General features: G+C 38.9%; 1 protein-coding gene and 1 long non-coding RNA gene across 3 annotated transcripts in view; one reads left to right on the top strand and one right to left on the bottom strand.

The window, feature by feature from the left end:
- Window positions 1–23,221, top strand: part of LOC121450352 — a 56,551-nt gene that overhangs the window by 26,787 nt on the left and 6,543 nt on the right. The window lies entirely within an intron of this gene.
- Window positions 159–23,221, bottom strand: part of Gstcd (glutathione S-transferase C-terminal domain containing) — an 87,290-nt gene continuing 64,227 nt past the window's right edge. For both annotated transcript variants that reach the window (XM_041655152.1, XM_041655147.1), the window contains 7 exons: window positions 10,644–10,759; window positions 10,448–10,492; window positions 8,677–8,805; window positions 6,904–7,037; window positions 5,001–5,031; window positions 4,000–4,069; window positions 159–896 (listed from right to left, as the gene is read on the bottom strand). In XM_041655152.1, coding sequence (XP_041511086.1) covers window positions 760–896; window positions 4,000–4,069; window positions 5,001–5,031; window positions 6,904–7,037; window positions 8,677–8,805; window positions 10,448–10,492; window positions 10,644–10,759 — 662 coding nt within the window. In that variant the 3' untranslated portion in view covers window positions 159–759. The remainder of the gene's footprint in view (window positions 897–3,999; window positions 4,070–5,000; window positions 5,032–6,903; window positions 7,038–8,676; window positions 8,806–10,447; window positions 10,493–10,643; window positions 10,760–23,221) is intronic.

Here is a 23,221-nt window from a genome sequence, read left to right as displayed (position 1 = left end):
CAAAACTACATACAGAGAAAAACCCTGTCTCAAAAAAAAAAAAAAAAAAAAAACCCAAACCCCCCAAAAACCAAAACCAAAAAAAAAAACCCAAAAACAACAACAACAAAAAAAAAAACCAAAAAAAAACAAACCAAAAAAAAATCTAAATTTTACTCATTATAATATATAGTTTAGTGCAACTGACTTATAATTTTCACATGAAGTGTCTGAACCAGTAATAATCTCATTTGATAATTTATGGGACATACATTTAAAAGTATACTCCATGATATACAAATTCAACCAACCTCAGATTAAAGATGTCACACCACACCATATTAACCATTCTAGATTTTAAAAAACTATAAAAAGGTTACACTGTTTTTTAAAACTATAAAAACCACAACCACCTTTCAGTTTAGTTTTGATTGCCATGTGTGAATATCTGAAGATTATAAAATGAAGGCTTCAAGGACATAACTTAGTTTGAATATCCCACTGACACAATCAAGTAAACGTGTAAGGAAATGGTTCTGCTGATGGAAACTTGGCCAGTGAGAGTGATTCTTTTGGCAGCTGAGGCTTCAGGGCTTTCCCTCCAGGCAGCCCGTCACCCTCCTGCACACACAGTAAGTGTCCTTCTTCCAAGATTCCCTGCAAGTTTGGACAGGCTCAAGATGGCCAATGCTGTTTCAGGTAAGACACCAAGAACTCCCTGCGTGCCCTGGGCTTTCATCAAGAAGCCAGCAGCAAAACATCAAGAGTGAGTGCCTCATTCTAAATGGGGACACCCACGATCATGTTATTTTTGGGAGAGCAGCTCTCTGGCTCCATAGATACCACTTGAACAGAGTAGCTGTGTTCTTCTGCTGCGGTTGCACGGTCCATATCCACCAGGCACATGCACTGCTTCCCTGAAACAAACAAACAAAAAAATGCATCTTGAGACACTTTACTTTAGTGACTACATCCATCAGTACTATGGAAAAGGCTGTGTTCCCTAAGTACAATTTACTTTAGACTTAGTTTCTGACCAGTGTGAAGACACACTTCACAGATGAAGCTTGATGAATAATTTCCTTTTTTCTATTATTATTATTATTTTGTTTTTTCAAGATAGGGTTTCTATGTGTAACAGTTCTGACTCTCAGTACTTGCTCTGTAGAACTCAGAGATTCACCTGCCTCTATCTCCCAAGTGCTGGGATTAAAGGTGTGCGCCATGATTGCTGGCCAGAAGGCCAACTTTTAAAAATGTATTGATAAGTATATCTCAAATTGCAACTATCCATTCTACTTTATACTTTGGTCAAAATCCATTTTATAGGATCAAAATGCAGAATGTATATAAATGCTATAAATGCAGAATAATATATATACAAAGGCCCATTTGAAACACATGTCATGTTTCTACTGGGAGTTTTATGGGGCTATGAAGAAATAAGAAGTGTCTGAGAAAATTTTTAACCGTGTGCTAGTTATTTCAGGCAGAAATCAGTGCTGAGTGTAATTACCCTCATTTTCAGACCTCACCTCATTAAGGTACTGGTTTTCTATTTCCTTTGCAATGTTTGAGAAACAAAAGAGGAAACCTCACTGGCAAGCAAGCAGCTTATCTGTTTTCCTTTGGAGTACATTTTAAATTCCAAAAATAGGTTAGAAAAAAAAATGACTTGAGGCTTTCTGTATTAAAGCCACTACTTGCTTTTCTAATCCGAACTGTTCTACATTCAGCATCCAAAGTTCTCATTTTCTTGAAAGAGGTTACTGACTGCGGAGTCTCAGTCCTTCCATCTCTTCCAGTAATTACAGTAGTGCTCAGACATGCTTTCACAATACGGTAGCTTAGCTGGAGTCACTGATGTCACATCAGCAGTGAGCACACATCACTGAAACAGAAAACCGCTCGTGGAAAAGTGATACTTTCACAGACAAAACAAAAGATGAAATCAGCAAGGAAGGATGAAGGAGAGTCTCAGAGTCACGAGGCTGGTACTACACACGTCCTTAAAAGGAGTCAGAGTGTGAAGATTAAGTGGGCGAGAAACCCATACAAAGAGGGATCTAGAGTTCCATTCCTCCTCCCCAACAGAGAGATGGCTGGGTTCTTTCTTCTCTTAAAATACTTTCTTCCTTAAAGATGTGTGCGAATGCTTCCTCATCGACTTCTCAGTTAAAATGAAACATCCCCCATCAGAACGGGATGCTCTGCATTCCTTCAGGACCCACCCTGGCTTTACAAGGCAGCTCACTGACTCTTGGCTTCAATCCCAGTACAGTTAATTTTCCCTTTTTCATCTTGTAGAAGAATCTCATATTTTCCCATGTTAAGTGTCAATACAACTGAAATTCAGTTGTTGGCAACCTATCTTTTGGCGGTTGGCAAGTTTCCAAAAATGTTCATTAAGGGGAAGTGGCAAGATCTGTGACAGACTGACTTGGTCTGAACCCCTACCTGCCCCTTTCCTTCAGTAATCTTGCCAGATATGCTTCTGCTCCAATCCTAGCATTGCTCTTTCTTGACACTTAAAACTCACATTGACCATGGCCACATCTGTCCACTACACCAATCAGGACATATTCATCTCTATGGTTTGAATATGTTTCCCCAAAAGCACACTCTGGAAACTTAATCCTCACTGCAACTGTGCTAGGATGTGAGTCCCATGGAGCCACAACTGGCCATTCCTATGAGCGGATGTAGGCTGTTACTGCAGGGTGGGCTCGTTATTGTGAGTGTGAGTTCCTTCCAAAGGAAGTGTGGCCCTGTCTCAGGGAAGCCTTCCCTTCCATTGCTGGTGCTCTCCCTTGTGCTCACTCACTCTCTGCTGGTCTGTTTTTCTCCTTTGGCATTTGATACCTTCTACAAATGTTATGATTCTGCAAGAAGACATCCATCAGATTTAACCCCCTGATCTCTAGAACTGTGGACCAAATCAATTTTCATTAATTGTAAAGACTAAGACTGCAAAACTAAGAAACACATCTGGTGTAGTTATAATAAGTATACATTATACCAATTTAAAAATCAGAAATGGGAAATCAGAAGGAAGAACAGGAAAAGAGGGAAGAAAATGAAAGGCTTTCGGCAAGAGTCGGAAGTTCTGGGCACAGTGAGAACAGGAAGGGAGGTCACTTAGCTGCAGGTTTCGGCGCCTTTCCTAGTGCGAGCACCGACTTTAGAATTTAAAAGTGATTATTTACTATATAATATCTTCCTGAGTATAAACTAACTACTTCAGTTGGGCTCAAAGAAACAACAATCTATTCATGTACACATGGAAAATGTAGGTTATGTTGGAATTTTAGAGCGTATGATAGTGGCCAATGTGGGATTTCTAAGAAAAAAAAAATTGAGATGTGATTTAATCCCCAGCAGTCTATCTTAATTCCTGTTTTAAGGAAGCAGTATTGCAGAGGTGAACAAGAGCTCTGTGTCTAGAAGACAATCTGAGGTCGTGGTGCGATTCTAGCATCTGTCAGATGAAGAGTCTGATTCCTGTCTTCAGTAAAATGTAAATCATTGTCTCTCTCACTTATTTCCAGTGATCAGTGTGTGATAACAGTTGCTATAATTCTTCTAAACACTATTACTTGGAATGGTTCTGTGGTCCTTTAACCTGAGTAATGTTCAATGCTGCAAATGCTGAATATATATGTGTAAGAAAACTTTTCTTTAAGAAAGACAGTTTCTTTCTTTATACATTCTTACTGAATCAGCTTTGGCATATAGAGTGGACATTTACAGTTTCATCATTTTCTTTGTGACTTTGGGTAGATTCTGAAGTTCATAACAGTAAGAAAGATTTCCTGTGAAATCTATTCAGTGTACATCACAGAAATGGGGTAAAAGATGGATACCAGCCAAGATGTGTCACGCTGTTATCAAGTCTTGTTAGTGCGCATTATAATTCCTGGAAGAACAAGCTTTCTGAATGTCAAGTGGACAGTATTTTCCCCAAATAGACCAGGCATGCTGGGCACACTCCCCCAGCAGCTGTTTGGTGAGAACACATACCTATGAGTCTTCTCTGGGGTGGAAGCTGGACAGCTGTCTGATCTGCAAATCTGCACAGAATCATGTGTTCCTAAAAGGAGCATGAAAAGAATGTAGGTTTATTCCAGTTAGCTCAAATATTACTTCTTAGACTATATATGTCATGCTACTGAACAGTCATTAATGGTGATATTCAGAAAGATGGAAACTGCTCTACTTAGATTAGTGACTCAAAACAATCACGACTTTTGAGAGACGTCTCCACACATTTCTTGGGTTTCTGTTAGCAAGAACCTAAGAACAAAAAAATAATATAAATGGCAGGGGCAATGGGGAATATGTGGGATTTGGATGTGGCGAGCAGAGCCAACAATATCTGACATTTTATCGAAAAGTTTCCCTCCATTCCGGATTATCTTTCCAGCATGCCATTAGAGGGAACAGCCTTGAAAATAGTTTCCCCCTAAAAGCAAGAGTGGTCCACTTCCTGGGAAGTCAGCATGAGGATGATGGGACTCTGGCTGCTGCTACTGTTACAAGCAACAGCTGCCTTTTGTCCCTGACAGGAATCTCTTAACTCTGTCAGCATTTACCACGCCAGCTAACTTGTTAACTTGTATGTAAGGGCAGGGGAATCTCAGATTCTTTCCAAAAGTAATTCTCTACTCAGAGAATTAATATGGATCTGAAACCGTTTTTATTGATTTTTACTGAGCTCTACATTTTCTCTGTTCCCCAAGCCATACTAGATAGTTTAAAGTAATTCAATATATCTGATTATATAAGCCAAAATTTGGGATGGAAAAATATGAAGGATGAAAAGTTGTATACACTGGTTCATGTATATAATCCCAGCACTCAGGAGATGGAGGCAAGAGGGCAGCCATGAATTTAAGGCCAGGTTGGGCAAATAATGAGTTCCAGGACACAGGATGAGAGCCTGTCTCAGATAAAACAACAAAACCCTAATTGCACAAACAAAGTATATTCACAGGATATCTAGATGTTTTTAATGAGGTTACCTTGTATGATAAAGTTTTCTTGAATTTTTCACTGGAATAGGAAACAAAAAGGAGTTAGTTACCACTTTAAAGGTCAAATAACTCATTAAGATTAGGCCTGTAATATATTAACTTCATTAGTATCAATTAAAAATAATTTGTGCTTTTACATAATTTAGAAACAACAGACTGTAAGTTTATACCTCTACCTTTTGTGGATTAGCTCTCATCCACAAAGAAATGAATGTTCTAAATAGCTCCAAGGACACAGAGCAAAATGACAGTAAATCCACAAGGCTGTAAAAAGGGTGACACGAAATTGAGATTTTTAAATCAGTAAAACTAGGATATAAATCTGACCAGGTCAGATTAATATTCTTACATACCTCTTAGACTTACTTATTTTTTACATGCACTGTAAAAATCACACATTTGATCAGGTTTTAACTGTTCAATAGGCCTCAAATTATAGGCATGTAAATAAATTACATACATAAATATCCTCTATCATTCAGTGCTTCCTTTAGTTTATTTGTGAATTGTGGCAAGAGCAAAATAAGAAAAAAAAAGATTTGTTTCATACTGTTAAAGTCTAAGTAAATTCTAATGAAAATTTCTGAGGTTTTTAGAAGCAATGTGTGGCTGATTTTGTGTCCTGAGAAGTTTTTGCGTTTTTTTTTTTTTTTTTTTTTTTTGGACATAGGGCAGAAGTTACCACACTAATATATTTAGCTTCTGAGTATCAATAACTATGAACCAGAGAGTAAAATGCCACAAACGGTTGTCTTCCAATATAAGTGGTGAGAATTAAAATTTCTGCCTCTTCTATGTGAGATAAGAAGAATCATAAAGATGGCTATTAAGTCTAATTAATACCAATGAATACTATTTATTATTACTTTGGAATAAAACCCTATATTTTTGTTTATTTACTTTTTGTGCACGTGCGTGTAGGTGGGTGGGTACGAATGTCATGGCATGTGTGGAGGTCAGAGGGTCTGGGGGGGATCAAGCTCAGGTTGTCTGATTTGGTTGGCAGGTGCTTTCATCCTCTGAGCCATCCTGGAGGCACTATGGATGTTATGTAAGTATCAGCACCAGTTCACATTTATGGAGGACTTACCCTATGCCCTCCTATTCTTTCCATTGTTTGATTTATAGAGAGAGAGTCTTAATCTGTGCCTAGGCTGGTTTTGAACCTGAGGCAATCCTCCTACTTCAGTCTCCAAAGTGTCAGGATTATAGGCATGCACTTGGCCTCTTGGCCACTTCTAAGTACTGTTATTAAGGGCTCACCAAAGCCCTTGCAGTAGGTCCTATTACAACCTCACTTTGTCTATGAGAAAACACAGGGAAATTGCAAAGTAACTTCTCTGAAGTTAAATACCTTATAGAGTGATAAGCATACTGTACCAGGTCAGTATGTTTCTAGACTCTAAACACTTGGCCATTATACTCCACTGTCTCTTACAAAGGGTGGTTCTGATTTCACTTAAAAGAACACAGGGAAGTGCGGAAGCCAGTAGACTTCTACTGGACTGGCTCCTAAACAGACTTGCTTCTAACTTGATCTGGAAAAAAAGGCAGGGACAGACAGAGGAGAGCCAGTCATCCTAATCCTGATCACAAACAACACCTGCCACACTACGGAAAAGGTAAACAATCTCAAATTCAAATCTCACTGCAACCTTATTTATTTATTTTATTTTATTTTGTCTTTTCAAAACAGGATTTCTCTGTGTAGCCTTGGTTGTCCTGGAACTCGCTTTATAGTTCAGGTTGGCCTCAAACTCATAGAGATCGTCCTGCTTCTGCCTCCTGAGTGCTGGAATTAAAGGCGTGATCACCACTACCCGATTTTGCTGCATCTTTACTAAACAACTCACTCCCACATCGGTGCCGTAGGTAAAAGGTTAAACTTCACCTTTTTGGGAAATTAAACTTGGACGTGTTCTGAATGAAGCCATAACAGCAAGGGCAGGTGATGAAAGAAGCCCGTGTCTGGATACAGTGCTCAATCACCATGTCTGTCGCCACTCCACAAGCATGCAGCGCCACCTAGAGAGCAGAACCAGACGTTAGCACTGGGCTTCTGAGCTGAATTCTGAGTACTTAAAAGGAATCTGAGCTCAACTCAGGAGAAACAGACACACGGAGCAAGAGATAAACAAGATGAGCCGGAACATCTTAGAGCAGAAAGCAACATGCACCTAAATACTACTAAAGGTTTGTCAAAGGATTCAACAGCAAGCCAAAGGGTATTACTGGGCAACATGAAAAAGCATTCATGAAAAAATAACGGGGAGCATTGATTTAAAAAAAAAAAAAAGCAATGGCCGGGCGGTGGTGGCGCACGCCTTTAATCCCAGTACTCGGGAGGCAGAGGCAGGCAGATCTCTGTGAGTTGGAGGCCAGCCTGGTCTACAAGAGCTAGTTCCAGGACAGGAACCAAAAACTACGGAGAAACCCTGTCTCAAAAAATCAAAAAAAAAAAAAAAAACATTGGACAAAGTATTTCAAATATCAAATTTATGAGCCAATAATGATACCTCAAAAATCCAAAATGAAAAAAAGATAAATAGAAAATACTGGGAAAAAACTGTTTGGTTATTTTTTTTTTGTTTTTGTTTTTTTTTTTTTTGGTAGCACACCATGTTTCTAGGTAGCCATTTGTTGATAATGGAATGTAATAATGTAATTAAAGACAGAATGATAAACTAGATTAATGATATTCTGTAGGTTTTAATTACACAAGGTAGGGAGGGTCAGTGATTACAAATGCTGCTAATGCAGAGACAATCAGATACACCACTAATACCACTAGCACCTATGATGTAGTCTAACTCAAAACTGAGGCAGAATCTAATCATGCTTCTGCAGTCTAGATACTTCAAAAAATTTTTTGTTTTTTAATTTATTTTTATTTTATGTGCATTGGTATTTTGCTTGCATGTATGTCTGTGTGAGGGTGTCAGATCTTGGAGTTACAGGCAGTAACCTTTAGTCAAATAGTCAAGAACAACTGAGTGTCCAAACCCAGCTGATGTATCTACAGCACTATCTGAGGCTCTGGGAACATTGCGGAAGACGGGTGGAAATACTTTAAGAGCCATAGGAGTAGACAGGCTGCTGTGAGGTAGTGCGCTCTAATGATACCCATGCTGCACCCACGAAATCTTAACTCTGTGGTCTCCTAAGCAAGATCTATTGAATGAGCACAGACATGGACGGGGAGAACCTCACATGTCCCTACTAGATGAAGAGCTACAGGGAATCATGGCTGCTAAGGGAGGGAGAATCTGTCTTCTCCAAGGAGCAGGTCTTGGTATTGTTAGCCCAGAATCAAGTTTCAGACTTGATGCTCACTGAATGCCTATTACCTTTGCACAACAATAAAGTCAAAAACTAAATGAATAAATAAACAGATGCATTGTTAGTCGTGAATTATTTGTATTTTCCCTTCAAAACAAGCATTTTATTATAAGCTATCATTTTATTGATATTGGTTTTGATTTTAACGACTAATACAGATAATGGGAAAGGTCTGTGAGTGGAGTCTTGTTACTCTATAGGTAGATTATAAAAAGCTATACATGTGTTTGCTTAGGAAAGAATACAAAATTATTTTCTTTAGTTAGTCTAAAGAATAAAATTATTATTTAGCTCATAAGAGAAATTGAAATTATGGACTACTTACCCCGATGTTAAACATTCCTGTAAAATACTCCATATTTGCTTGAATGAACCATATATTGCTTAAGCCTAGTTCGTCACTTCTCTTCTTAGCACGGATCAATGATAATTCCTTGTTTTCTATTAATATAACCTAGATTTTATGCAGAAAAAGTATACTCAGTAACACAATTCAGACATTAGTGCTGAGCATTATCACTATATTTCACATCTTACTGATAATGCAGAATGTATTTACTATCCCCTATCCTGTATGACACACCCGACACAGAAATGAACAATGTAATGATAAAAGTGAAAGAAAGAAATAGCAGTGCTTTACGTATTCAGACTGAAGTGTAATGGGAGCTCAGATGATGACTAAGGCGGGTATTAATGGAGGACTGAGATGAACAGAAATTAGCTAAAGAACAGCGTGGCCTGGGGAGTATGGTATGTCAGTATTTGAAGAGCCAAGAAAGCAGTTTGGCACAGTGTATGGTAACAAAGAGAGTGGGAGAGGGGGAAGGGTGGAAAGGCTGGAGACAAGGTGGAAGAAATAACGGGAGGCCGTATCCTGTACTTAGGATAAAGCAAGGTTCCAAAAATTGCAGTCAATAGCTTGGATTGGTGCGGTGAGGCCGAAGGTAGGAGCCTCCACCGGTAATCAGAGGTAAAATTAAAATATTGTTATTATTATATTTTTCTTATACATGCTTTATAGAAAAACACTATATCACTTTACATAAAACACTTGCTGTACAGTTGATATTAAAAACCTTCTGGTTTTACCCAGGGGAAGCAGATTTTCAGGTCAATCTACCTAAGTTTCCAGGAGAATTATTAGGAAGGGGAAAGATGCCCCACCTCCATCCTGCATCTCAGGACCCTGCTTTGTGAGCTTTTCCTCCCTACTACAACAGGGACTGCCTCTTCTCCTCAAACTTTTATTTATTTTGCTCTTTATTCTCTAAGACAGTGGTTCTCAACCTTCCTAATTCTGCAACCCTTTAATACAATTCCTCATGTTGTGTGACCCCCCAACCATAAGATTATTTTTTAAAATATTTATTTATTTATTATGTATACAATATTCTGTCTGTGTGTATATCTGTAGGTCAGAAGAGGGCACCAGACCTCATTACAGATGGTTGTGAGCCACCATGTGGTTGCCGGGAATTGAACTCAGGACCTTTGGAAGAGCAGGCAATGCTCTTAACCTCTGAGCCATCTCTCCAGCCCCCCATAAGATTATTTTGTTGCTACTTCATAACTATAATTTTGCTATTGTTATAACAGGAATACTTTTGGAGACAGAGGATTGTCAAAGGGGTTGTGACCCACAGGTTGAGAACCATTGCTCTAAGAAAACAACAGACACCACGCCAGTCATTTTTCTACCAGCTCTAAATTTTCTTCTCATTGTGGTCACAGTGAGTACGGAGTGCACACTCTGCTCCAGCTGACTATCTGTTTTTAAAAATGACATTTTCTTTTACCAGATTGGTGTTGAAAATTAAGTTAGTTTTATTGTATTTGTTTTATTCAATGGAAAAGTATCTGTTTTACTAAACACACATACTTTAAAATATTGCTAACTCTCTGTGGTCATATTTTCCTTTTGTTCCCATTAAGATTCTGATCTTAGGAGTTTACTTCCAAGCAAAGTATGTGCCACCTTTTGATGGCAGATAACTAGCAGTGCAAAGAGGGGAGCTGAGGCCGGAGCTGAGGCCGGGCGCGGTCTGAACTGTGACTAGCTGAACTGCTCCACATGGTCTCTTCTCCGCCCTCACCTGGCAGGCCGGCAGCACATGTGCGAGAACAATCCCAACATGGCCCTGCGAAGTAAAACAAGAGAAAAAACTGTGGTTCCCATGGCTTTTGTTCATTGTTAGACAGTGATCTTGCCAGATAAAATCATGACCTTGAATGCAATGCAGCAAGGTCTCATGATCTTGGAAAGGCTAAAGGCTAAAGGAGACATGATACCCCACCACTGCAGAAATCCACAATTCTGTCACCAGGTTTGGCTTGATTTAGCACCATGTAAACAAGGTTGTTTAACTGCTGCTGCTTCCTTAAAGCTCGGTCAGTGGACATTTTGCCTGTGGAAGATAAGAGATGAAGAAAACAGCATTATGAGGGACCAATTAGTCAGAATAGAGATTAATATAGAGAAGGGTGTTCTATGTGCATATGTCCACATATATACATATACACCCATCAAAAAATGAAGTACAGATTCCATGTAATTACTGTGAGTAGAAAAGTAGAACCCAGAGACTAGCTCTAATTTTGATGTTGTAGAATATTTATAATGTGCCATATCTATTTAGGCTGTGGAACATTTAATGATGCAAAGATGTGTTGCATTCTCTTAAGTTGCATTTGTTTAACTCTGTGAAGCTGTGTTACTTTGCCTGTCTAGAACACCTGATTGGTCTAGTAAAGAACTGAATGGCCAGTAGCAAAGGCAGGAGAAAGGACAGGTGGGGCTGGCAGGCAAAGAGGATAAATAGAGAAAAAAAGAAAAAAGAATCAAGGAACGAGAGAAGGAGGACGACTCCAGGGGCTAGCCACCCAGTCATACAGCCAGCTGCAGAGTAAGAGTTAAAGTAAGATATACAGAAGTAAGCCCAGAGGCAAAAGGTAGACGGAATAATTAAATTTAAGAAAAGCTGGCTAGCAATAAGCCAAGCTAAGGTTGGGCATTTATAAGTAATAATAAGTCTCTGTGTGTATTTATTTGGGAGCTGGGTGGTAGGACCCCCAAAGAGTAATGAGCCCAAAGAATAAAGCAAACAACTACATTTTGATTATATTATTTTAATTAATATGTACTTGAATGTCTGACCCCAGTTGGTGGAGCTGTTTGGAGAAGTTACAGAACTTCTGGGGTTCGGAGAGCTTGCTAAAGTACATCACTGGGAGGTAGGGGAGACATTTTAGGGTTTACAGCTTTACTCCACGAATGCCATCATCTCCGCTTCATATATGCTGATGAAAATGTGAGCAATCTGTTCCCTGTTCCTGCTGCCTGCTTTCCCAACCATGAGGGCCTTGCCCTCTGGAGCCAAAAGCAAAAATAAACTGTTTCTTCTATAACTTGCTTTTAGTCCTGGAATTTTATCATTGCAACAGGAAAGTAACTAACACATTCACTATGCAACTTTTCTTTCAATGAAGACAGTTTTCCCTAAAGAGTACAAGTAATATCTGAAAAATAAAATCCAGAACCATAAAGGTTAAATCAATCTGAATACATGAAGAAAAAAAATATTCTAGTCCTCCATTGCTCCCAGAGATATACTGTAAAAGATTGCCAACTTCAGCACTGCTTCCATTTCCTTACAGAGTTATAAGAACAGTTTAGTTATTTCTGTATATCCTCTAACTCCATTTCTTTTCGTGGGACCCTGAGAACCAGGGAGCACAGGTGTCACACGGTCGGAACGGTATCAGGGTTGCTGTATTCGGAGGGAAAAATGACTTTCTTTTTCCCACATCAAAGCTTCCTTTCCTCATGAGTCAGACATAGAGATTTAATGCAATTAGGGACTGAAGGTGGGCATTTCCAAGTCTGAAATGCTCTGGGCAGCAGCATGAGATCATTGTAACTTGCCTTTCAAAAGCCCACTTGTAGCATTCCCAAAACATTCTTAGGAAGATGAATGACATCATTGTCTGTCTTAGGTATAAAACACATTCCTTCAGTTTGATAAAAAATATGCAAAGATAGATTTTCTTGCTCCAATTTAAGATTAAAAATATTTTTCTCTTTTTTCTTTTTCCCATTTTCCTTCCTCCTTGTAATACTAAATTAAAAAACTAGGAATATTTTATTAGAAAAAAGAAAATTATAATATCCAATTTCAAAAGTAACATTGACATGCATATACTATATCTCTAATCCTTAACTTTCTACCCATATTCAAAATGTTATATTACAGACATCATTTTATGTCAGTGCATTTGTCTATAAGCATATACTTTAATGGCACACAGTATTACAGTGATTATGTATAAATCATGGTTTCAATAACCTGTGTTCAATTCAGCATTCAATAATATAATTGCTATTACATGGCTGAATTTTTACACATTCTCAATCATTTATCATGCCTAACCTGAGTTTCAAACATTAAGAGTTTGAAAATCAACCTAGTTATCTCATTTGTAAAGAGAGTTTAATGTGGCTTTGTATTCTAAAAGAATACTCATTCCCTCCAATAATGTAATTATAACCATTTCCACACAGAATAAATGAGTCCCTGTAGTTTTCCTTTTCATGAAAACCACCAGAGCTTTTATCAGGACAACTTGCAAGCACAAAGCACAACTGAAACAATTTATCAGTGAACACTTTTGCATTAGTTTCATTATTGCAACAAAATACCTAAGACAGGTGGGTTACTTATGAAGAAAATGAGAGGCTCAAGGTCCAACCTCGACAACACTAGCAGTTTTTACAGTCCACAGTACACTACAGATTTACGTGGTGAGGCATGATGCTCCAGACATTAGGGTTGGGTGGGCTTCTACAGCAACAAAACTGATTCATTCATTGATTGGTTTACCGTATGTGTCTGCATGCTTACGCTATGGAATGTGTGTAGAGGTCAGAAGACAACTTGCTCGGGAGTCAGTTCTCTCACTTTATTTACCATGTGGGTGTTAGAGCTAGAACTCAGGTCATCAGGCTTGGCAACAAGCAGCTTTCCTGGATGAACCATTTGCTGGCCCAGGCCCAGACTTTTATAACAGCTTTTCTGTTTTAGAACTTACCAGGAGACTACCACATACCGTCTGGAGCAATAACCCCAATGACTTATGACTGCCCACTAGTTACACCTGCTACAAAGAGCATCAACATCATGGCAGACTCTACACCGTCCACCATATAGCTTCTCCCATTAACAGCTCACAACATGTGAGGCAGCGCACTCCTGCTTGCTCCATCTCACCATCCCAGTTTGTCTTATGCTTTCTGTGGCATGAAGGCTTAATTTGGAACAACAGACTAAGTATATAGGAGATGGCCAGGCGGTGGTGGCACACGCCTTTAATCCCAGCACTCGGGAGGCAGAGGCAGGCGGATCTCTGTGAGTTCGAGACCAGCCTGGACTACAAGAGCTAGTTCCAGGACAGGCTCCAAAGCTACAGCAAAATCCTGTCTCAAAAAACAAAACAACAACAACAAAAAATATGGGAGATGAAGGTAGGTAAGATGGCTTGGTGGGTAAAGATGCTTGCCTCCAAGCCTGAGTTTATCTTGTGACCCACATGGTGAAAAGAGGCAACTAAGTTCTACATGCTGTTCTCTGATCTCTCCATGTGTACTCCATGAAACACACACACACATACACACACACACACACACACATACACACACAACTGAAATAAGAATAAAGGAGAAGAATAGCAAAGTCAGAACACAATACACAAGAATATGTACTTTGAGGGTCTGTCTAAGGGCTAGAGTCCCAAATACTGCTGCTAAGTGGCCACAATGAGGCAAAGAGCAAGCACACACTTATGTCTTTCCCCTATCTGTGGAGTTACATAAGACAAAGTACAAAGGAATTCTATTATTTTGTAGAAAAGAAGAACATTATTAAATGGAGTGTCTAGCTGCAAAAGAGCTTCTATCAAAAACTCAGAACAGTCTAACTCCCTCACGTTTGTTTCAAAAGCAAGCTCTGATAAAGACTTGCCTTCCTACGACTGTCTTTGCAAGTAAATATATCTACGCTGAAACAAAAGGTAAAGACAGGGAGCTTCTCAGATTTGTGTTTACGTGGAGGGACTGCTAGATTCACACAACATCCACAGTTAAGCTAAAGTACAGCAGCCAGATGCCTAGATACTTGAGAAACTGCCTCCAATAGGACATTCTCTCTTCCCATTCCAGATTTATAAATATTATGAAGTTCCTGGAAACATAAACAGGATCTCAAGTGTATTCAACAAGGTAAAAAATAGTGTTTTTGAGTATGTACTAATTAAAAAATGAAACCCTACTTTGTATTTGTATTCAGTGTCCTTGTATCTAAAACAATTTACAATATAAAATTGCAATCTACTTTTATCTTAACTAAAAATGAAAGTGCAGTGGAAAAAGAAATCCAAGCAGAGAACATTTGAATATATATGATGTCATGATTCTTCTGCAGTGCAATCTTTGTCTAACTCACATTAGGATGCATTTGATTACCTAAACCACGCGACTGCTTTCTGCCTGTTGCAAAGTGAGGAAGACAAGGTTTTTAGGCCAGGAGAAGACTTGTTAAAAAACCAAAGCAAGAAAAGAAACAAAAGACTTAACTGGGCCTGAAACACTTTTTGGGGTTCTGGCAGTTCTCAATGTTTTGTTTCTTGGTGGAAAGCAACAATGTACCCTGCATGTTATAACTTGCTTATATAAGAATGTTAAGAAAACCCTCAGGCTAAACATATACTGAAGTTCTTCAATAGAGATCCTTTGTTGTTTTGTTCTCAAAGCATTTCTTTAAGTTACAGCATGGTCACATTGTATGAATTAAAAAAATATAACTAATATGAAGAAAAAGACTGAAAACTAAAGCACTTCTACTTGAGAAACTATAGAATCAAGAAAGAAAAAGAAAATTTACTCAACAGAGATCACATGGGTGCTTACCACCCTTCTAGAAAGCCAGTCAAACTACTGAAGGACAGAGCACCTTTGGTTATAGGTAGCGTTAAGAAAGTCTTTACCTAGTGACCACCCTGATTGTCATCATAGAACCTACATCCAGTAACTGATGGAAGCAGATGCAGTGACCCACAGCCAAAGCATGGGCTGAGCTCCTGGAGTTCAGCTGAAGAGAGGGAGGAGGAATCATATGAATAAGGGAGATCAAGATCATGATGGGGAAACCACAGACAGCTGACCCGAGCTAGTAGGAGCTCACGGACTATGGACTGACAGCTGGGGAACCTGCATGGGACCCTCTGAATGAGGGTAACAGTATGTGGCTTGATCTGTAGGGCAGCGGAACCAGGACCTATCCCAAGTGCATGAACTGGCTTTTTGGAGCCCATTCCCTATGGTGGGATACATTGCTTAGCCTTAGCCTTGATATGGGGGAGGGGGGCTTCGCCCTGCTTCAAATTGGTATGCCAGACTTGAAGGGAGGCCTTACCCTCTCTGAGGAGTGGATGGGGGTTGTGAAGTGGGGGTGGGGGGAAGTAGAAGGGGAGGAAGGGGGGAACTAGGTTTGGTATGTAAAGTGAAAAGTAAATTTTTAAAATAAAAATATTAAAAAAATGATAAAAAAGGAAAAAATAAAGTATCTTCAGACTAGGAATAAAAAAGAAAGTCTTTTAACATGCAGAATAGGGCAATAGCGAGTGAAGCTCAGGTTTCTTCCTAGGGTAGCTATGATCACCTTGCATGGAGCAACAACTTATTGCACGCCCAGTATTTGCTCTTATGCTGAGGCCAGATCTTCTCAAAATATGTAAGTCATAATGTCTGCCCTTAAGGTCCTACTAGGGTATCTAGCAAGAATGTATATATTGAAGATGAAATAATCCCTGATCCTTCAAAAGCCTTCATAGAGACCTAGAACAGAAATTTATGACTGAATGAATTGAGGGAGCTTGTTTAGTGGAAAACCACAGTGAGCTCATTTGTGCTTGAAAACCAGGGCTCTATGTGTGAAGGGGTGGGGGCAGATCAGGCAGATCTGAAATTGTAAGCAGGGGTGGGTGAGGAAGGACACTGCTGGTGATTTTGACCTTGGCATCCTAAACAAAACATGGCCTTACTTTAATATATAATGTGCTTAGACCTTCTTAATGCCGATTTCTATTTGAATAGGGAGTACCATTATTCTCTGAATTACGCACTAAAGATTTTCTTTGATAATGATAGCCTGAATCATTTTTATTATAGTTAATGTATGAGATTATTCATAAAACTTTCTGGAACATTCATCCTCAAATGACACTCATTGCCATTAAGTGATATAATTAAGAAAACAGATTCGATCTAGGGAACCCATTGGGTCACTTTGAACCTTGGAGCTGCAGATCATGAATCTCCTGGACTCCCTAGGGGCCTTTCCTTCTTTCGCAGTTGCTCCCTGAGGTGTGACATTCTGGCTGTGCAGAGTAGTAAATCACAGTGAGCTCCACCTGGACGTGCTTAATTAAGTCTCTTCAAAGCTACCCAGATACCTCTCTCCTTTGTTTAAATACCTCCAAGGCTCCTCTCTGTCTTAAGAAAAAAAACAAACAAACCAAGTAATAAGATTCCTTACTTTTTGGTAGGGAAACAAAGCCTTTACTGACGGGGTCCTCAATAACCAGCCACACTTCTGATGCATCCGCATGTACTAGCTCCATCAAACTTCACCAGTCACATCAATTCTTTTATATTTGATAATAATTTGTTTAAATAAATGATTTTTCAATTGTGCTTTAAACTGCATTTCAATTCAGTGTGCTAAATTTCACAGGTTCTATGCATGAAGCAAGTTAGGTATCAATGTTCTGATTGTGTTTGTTGAAACAGCAAAATAAACCAAGGTTAAGAAGTCATTTTCAGGCTAGCATCACTAATCCTCCTGGCCACACAGACCCAGTGAGCATATTCTTCCAGTAGTGGGTACCTATAATTGTCTCATACCTCTATGCCTGTTCACACACCCTGTGATCCAATCTATGAAATCATTACAGAGTCATGGTATCTTCACGAGTGTAACTGTACCGCATACACTGTTAGAACATTTGACAGTTATTACCACAAAAGACAGGAGAAATCCATGGAAATTCATAATATCAAAAGAGGCCACGTTATACTTTCTAAATGACTGAGACACTTTCATAAAGACTGTTCAACACACAGTCAGGCAACCAGCATAGCCTGCACAAAACCGTTTCAAAAATGCTGGAGATACAAACATGGTTTCTGCCTTAATGAACTTATACCTTGTTTACTTATTATAGGATATCCCAGGAGAGCTTATGAAATGTATTTTGTTAACTATGTTGTCTAACATGTATTTAAAGAAGATATAGCAAAAACAAAAATGCACACATCTCCTAAACTTCTAAAATGATTGATAACGCTTTCTGCTGCCAGGACTCTGCAATCTAGGGAGTACTTGAACATTTAATATACCATCACCTCAAAACTCCCTCAGTTGTTGGTGTAGATGACATTTTCAATATTTTACAAAAAAGGACAATGCACATTCTACAGCACAATTAACACTTTCTTAAAGTCACAGGCTGGAAGTGGGACTCAGTGAAGCTCTCTAACATCAGTGTCAATCTTATCCCCAAAATGACATGTTATTTCTTAAATGGATGACAGACTGTTAGATCTCAGTGCCATCATTACCTTTTCTTATGTGGGAGAGCGCAAGAAAATGACATGTTTCTCAGGGAAATTAGGGAATTCCTCTAGAAATTACATATTAGGGAGAAATTTAATTCTTCAGAATCGGTCATAAAATATATTTGATTTCAGTTTTCCTTCAACATAAAAGCCATCCAACAGGCTTAGCAGTATAAAGTCTCAGTTTATGTTGAAAAAGTCAGTCTGGAATAAGGCATTAGGGGTCTCATAAATCACTCCATTTAATAACGTGACCTTGCAGGGTCACCCCTCAAAAAGAGTCATTTCTCCACCTTGGGACATTAGCAACCTTTGGATTTTATAAAAAATGACACAGGAGGTTGAGCAATCAATTTGTGGCAAAAATCGGATTATTTTGGAAGAAAGAAATGAAGACAGATCAAGACCCTTAATGGTCCAGTACTGCAGATGCAGACTAAAAGCAGCACACACCCTCACCTTCCAGAGCAACTGTAGGCTGCCTTTTAAGAAGAATGTTTAGGCATACTGAGTGGGAGGGAGAAACGCTCAACACAGCACAGTCACATCACTGCCAAGTCAAAGCTTCACCTTGTTTATAGAAGAGCTTAAAGTGACTAATGGAAAATTATAACTTATTTCTGCCATTATTTATCTGAGATGAATAAAACATTTTGATTGCAGAGTACTTATGCAGCATTAACTGAACACATGAATTTTCATTTCATTTGAATCTACTTATATCATGCAAAATTATTATTGTTCACCTGTGGTATTTTCCTTTGTTTAAGGACTACAATATTTTCCAAGATCAAAGATCTAGGAACTAAAGAGTTAACTTTGGAAAACAGTTGCTCATTTTTCATTTTAGAAAATCAAGTTAACAACAGAAAGGTATTTTAATTAACTTTTTAAGGCCAATAAAATAATTCTTTCTTAGCTTCTACCTTGTAATTAGACATAATTAGATTAATTGGTATTCTGGTCATTCCAAATGGGGAGTGCTAACTTTCTCAGAGTGTAGTGATTTTTTTTTTTTTTGAAAAAAGCAATTAAACTGATTGATGTAGTATTTTAGATTAGGTAGTTGGAGACGTTTTCAAAGATCAAGTAACCAAACTGAGTTCTGAATACTAAGAAGCCAGAAACAGGGAATAACAAAGATGAGTAAATACATGGGGAGGTGTAAATAGATATAAGACTTTAGATCAGTGCTTCTCAGCCTGTGGGTCCCCACCCCTTTATCTCCAAAAATATTTATATTACAATTCAGATTCATCATAGTAGCAAAATAGCAGTTAATTAGAAGCAATGAAAATAATTTTATGGCTGGGGGTCTCTACAACATGAAGAACAGTATTAAAAGGTTGCAGCGTTGGGAACGTTGAGAACCACTGATCTAGATGGGGTATTGTAAAAGTCATCATAATGAAATATATTACAGACACCACTAGTGGATGCACCATACAGCCACAGAGAGGAATGGTTATCCTCTGCTGAGCATGTTGTACTGTCTACCTCACTGTCCTTCCACAACAGCTCACAAAGCTGGCTCTGCTATTTTACTGTGCTAGGAAGGAGTGTAATGGAAAATAGTTAGCTTCACTCAGAGTTAACTATAATGAGGCCAGGATTATGATCCTGACAGTTCAGGACCTACGCTCTTATTTACCACATAATGAATCATAAATCCTTATCAGTAAAATATTTTGAATAGCAAATATACACAGTGCTATTAATGTTCATTATCTAGTACATTTACTCTTTAAAAACTTTTACTTTTGTATATTCTATACTGCCTTCCCTATGTATTGTTACTAGGTTTAATCTGTATTTCTAACACCAGATAAGTTAGATTAAGTCCAATTCTTTAGTATTTTCATAATTTAACTTCAAAATTATCAGGAAAACCACACTGAAGTCTATTTTTCCCGGGAATGTTTCATGAGGAAAGAATATGAATTATAAAAAGAGACTTGTTAGAAGAGGGATGCCTTAGTTAGGGTTTCTATTCACCATAACCACAAAACAAAGAAAAATATCTACTTGGGGCTGGCTTTCAGTTCAGAGGTTTAGTCCATTATCACCATGCAGGGAACATGGCCACATGTAACAGACAAAGTACTGGAGAGGTAGCTGATAGTTCTATTTCTGGATCTGCAGACAGCATGAAGAGAGAGTGACACGGGGCCTGCCCTGAGCTTCTGAAACCTCAATGCTCACCCCCTGTAACACACTTCCTTCAACAAGGCTACACCTCCTCTAATGCCACTCTATGAGCCTGAAGGGTATTTTCATTCAAGTCACATTTCTTTACATCACTGTGATGGCTTGTTTTATGTCAACTTGACACAAGCTAAAAGAGGAAGAAACTTTGATTGAAAAAAAAAATGCCTTCAGAAGATCAGGCTATAGGCAAGCCTGTAGGGTACTGTCTTAATATGTTGGGGGTGTGGGGCAGCCCATTGTGAGTGGCGTCATCCCATTCTGGGTTCTATAAGAAAGCAGGCTGAGCAAGCCATGGACAGCAGGTCAGTAAGCAGCCCTTTCCATGGCCTCTGCATCAGCTCCTGCCTCCTGGTTCCACCTTTTTTGAGTTCCTGTCCTGCCCTCCTTCAAAGATCAACAGTGATTTGGAAGTGTTAACCAAATGAACCCCCCCCCCGCCATGTTGTTTTGGTCGCGCTGTTCACCTCACAGTACAAAACACTAAGATAAGCATTAAGAGAAGACTAAGAGGAACTCAAACTGCTAATTCAACAGACACTAAGCTTGGACCATTGTAAAGGCTGGTGTAATTCCTGCTGTCTTCTGACATCACACATCCAGTCCACTAGATAAACTATACCAAACATATACATCAGGAAGAATAATTAAAGGACAAAGAGTAAGGAGAAGGAGACGTGCTGTAGCTATGGTGATCTGAAAGAGCCTGTCGGATAACATTTGGGATTTGAATGAAGGAAGTGGAGGATATAAACTACCCAGGGGAAATACAGTTCATGAAGATAAGACTGGCAGGAATAAAGACTAAGAAGTGTTATGTATGTTCCTTGTATCCCTACTCTCTTCCCTTTATCATGACGGGATGTTGTATTTTGTTAAAATCCTTTTTTGGCATCTAATGAAATGATCATGTGGTTTTTATTTTTCAGTTTGTTTATATGGTGGATTATGTTGACAGATTTTCATATGTTGAACCTTCCCTGCATCTCTGTGATGAAGCTGACTTGATCATGGTGGATGATGGTTCTGATGTGTTCTTGGATTCAGTTTGCCAGTATTTTATTTAATATTTTTGCATCAATGTTCATGAGAGAGATTGGTCTATAATTTTCTTAGTAATGTCTTTCTGTGGTTTGGGTATCAGGGTCATTGTAGCCTTATAAAAAGAGTTTGACAACGTTCCTTCTGTTTCTATTGTGTGGAATAATTTGAGGAATATTGGTATTTATTCTTTAAAAATCTTGTAGAATTCTGAGCTGAAACCATCTAATCCTGGGTTGTTTTCTTTTAATTTTTATTTTTTTGGTTGGGAGACTTTTGATGACTGTTTCTATTTAATTTGCTTATTTGGTCTTGATTTAATTTTGGTAAGTGATATTTATCCAGAAAGTTGTTCATTACCTTTAAGTTTTCCAATTTTGTGGAGTACAGATTTTCAAAATATGACCTGATGATTCTCTGTATTTCCTCCTGCATTGCTGTTGGGAGTGCAAGCTGGTACAGCCCCGTTGGATGTTAGTGTGGCAATTTCTCAGAAAATTAAGAAACAACCTTCTTCAAGATCCAGTAATACCACTTTTGGATATATATCCAAAGGCTGCTCAATCGTGCCACAAGAATATGTGCTCAACTATGTTCATAGCAGCTCTGTTTGTCATAGCCAGAACCTGGAAGCAACCTAAATGTCCCTCCACCAAAGAATGGATAAGGAAAATGTGGTACATTTACACAATGGAGTACTACACAGAAGAAAAATAATAATGAAAGCTTGAAATTTGCAGGCAAATGGATGGAGCTAGAAAAACATTATTTGGAGTGAGGTAACCCAAATACAGAAAGACAATTATCACATGTACTCACTCATAAGTGGTTTTAAAACATAGGCCAAAGAAAACCAGCCAAGAAATCGTAATCCCAGAAAGCCTAGACAACAATGAGGACCCTAAGAGAGACATACATAGATCTACTCTACATGGGAAGTAGAAAAAGACAAGATCTCCTGAGTAAATTGGGAGCATGGGGACCTTAGGAGAGGGTGGAAGGGGAGGGGAGAGGCAGGGAGGAGAGCAGAGAAAAATGTAGAGCTCAATAAAAATTAAAAAAAAAATGAAGTGTCTGGGGTCTGAAGTATTTAAGGCTTCATAATCTAGAAAGGTTTGGATTTTATTTTGAATTAGATTCATTTGGGGTTATGTTTGGTAGACATCTTAAAAAGATTTCTGTAAGCATGCCAGGGGACAAGAAGGGAAGCAGACACGATGTTGAGTGCTATAAAGCTGAGTTTTACAGGCTTTTCTACTAGGAGGCTGGAAGACAGCAGTGCTGAGAGGAATGCAGACAGTAGAGGTGCCAGCTCATGAGGCTTTAGAGAAGAAAAAGGGTTCTATTAGTAACCAGACTAGAGGCCACTCATGTGTGATTTTGGCAAAAAATTTTGCATGCAGGCGAAATTAAAAAGCGCTGTCCTGGGGAATGGAGAAATGACTCGGTGGTTCGGAGCACCAGCAGCTCTTGCAGAGGACTCAGGTTTGGTTCCCAGCACCCACACAGTGGATCACATCATCTATAACCCCAGCTTCAGTGTATATGATGACCTCTCCCAGCCTCCTCAGGCACCAGGGATGCACATGGCTCTCTCTCTCTCTCTCTCTCTCTCTCTCTCTCTCTCTCCTTCCTCCTCTCTCTCTCTCTCTCTCTCTCTCTCTCTCTCTCACACACACACATACACACACACACACACACACACACACACACACACACACACACACAGGCAAAACATTCATACACCTAAAAGTAATGTACTCAGTTCTTTCCTAGAGAAGCTCTTGCTCTTTACTGGAAAGACAGGAAAGGGTACCCTTGGGGCAAGACCTCACTCAGGTAATTTGTGAAAGGATGTGTAGAGATTGAAGCAGGTATGTTGGTTTCTGACAGAAGCATGTAGAAAGGTTTCAATTTCTTTAAATCAAGAGAGGAGAGGAAGTAGTGAAAGTCT

The sequence above is a fragment of the Microtus oregoni genome, unplaced genomic scaffold (genome assembly GCF_018167655.1).
Source record: "Microtus oregoni isolate MIOR12 unplaced genomic scaffold, Mior012 000000F_ref0000247, whole genome shotgun sequence".
NCBI classification, from domain to species: Eukaryota; Metazoa; Chordata; class Mammalia; order Rodentia; family Cricetidae; genus Microtus; species Microtus oregoni.
This window is presented reverse-complemented; position numbering and strand designations above follow the sequence as displayed.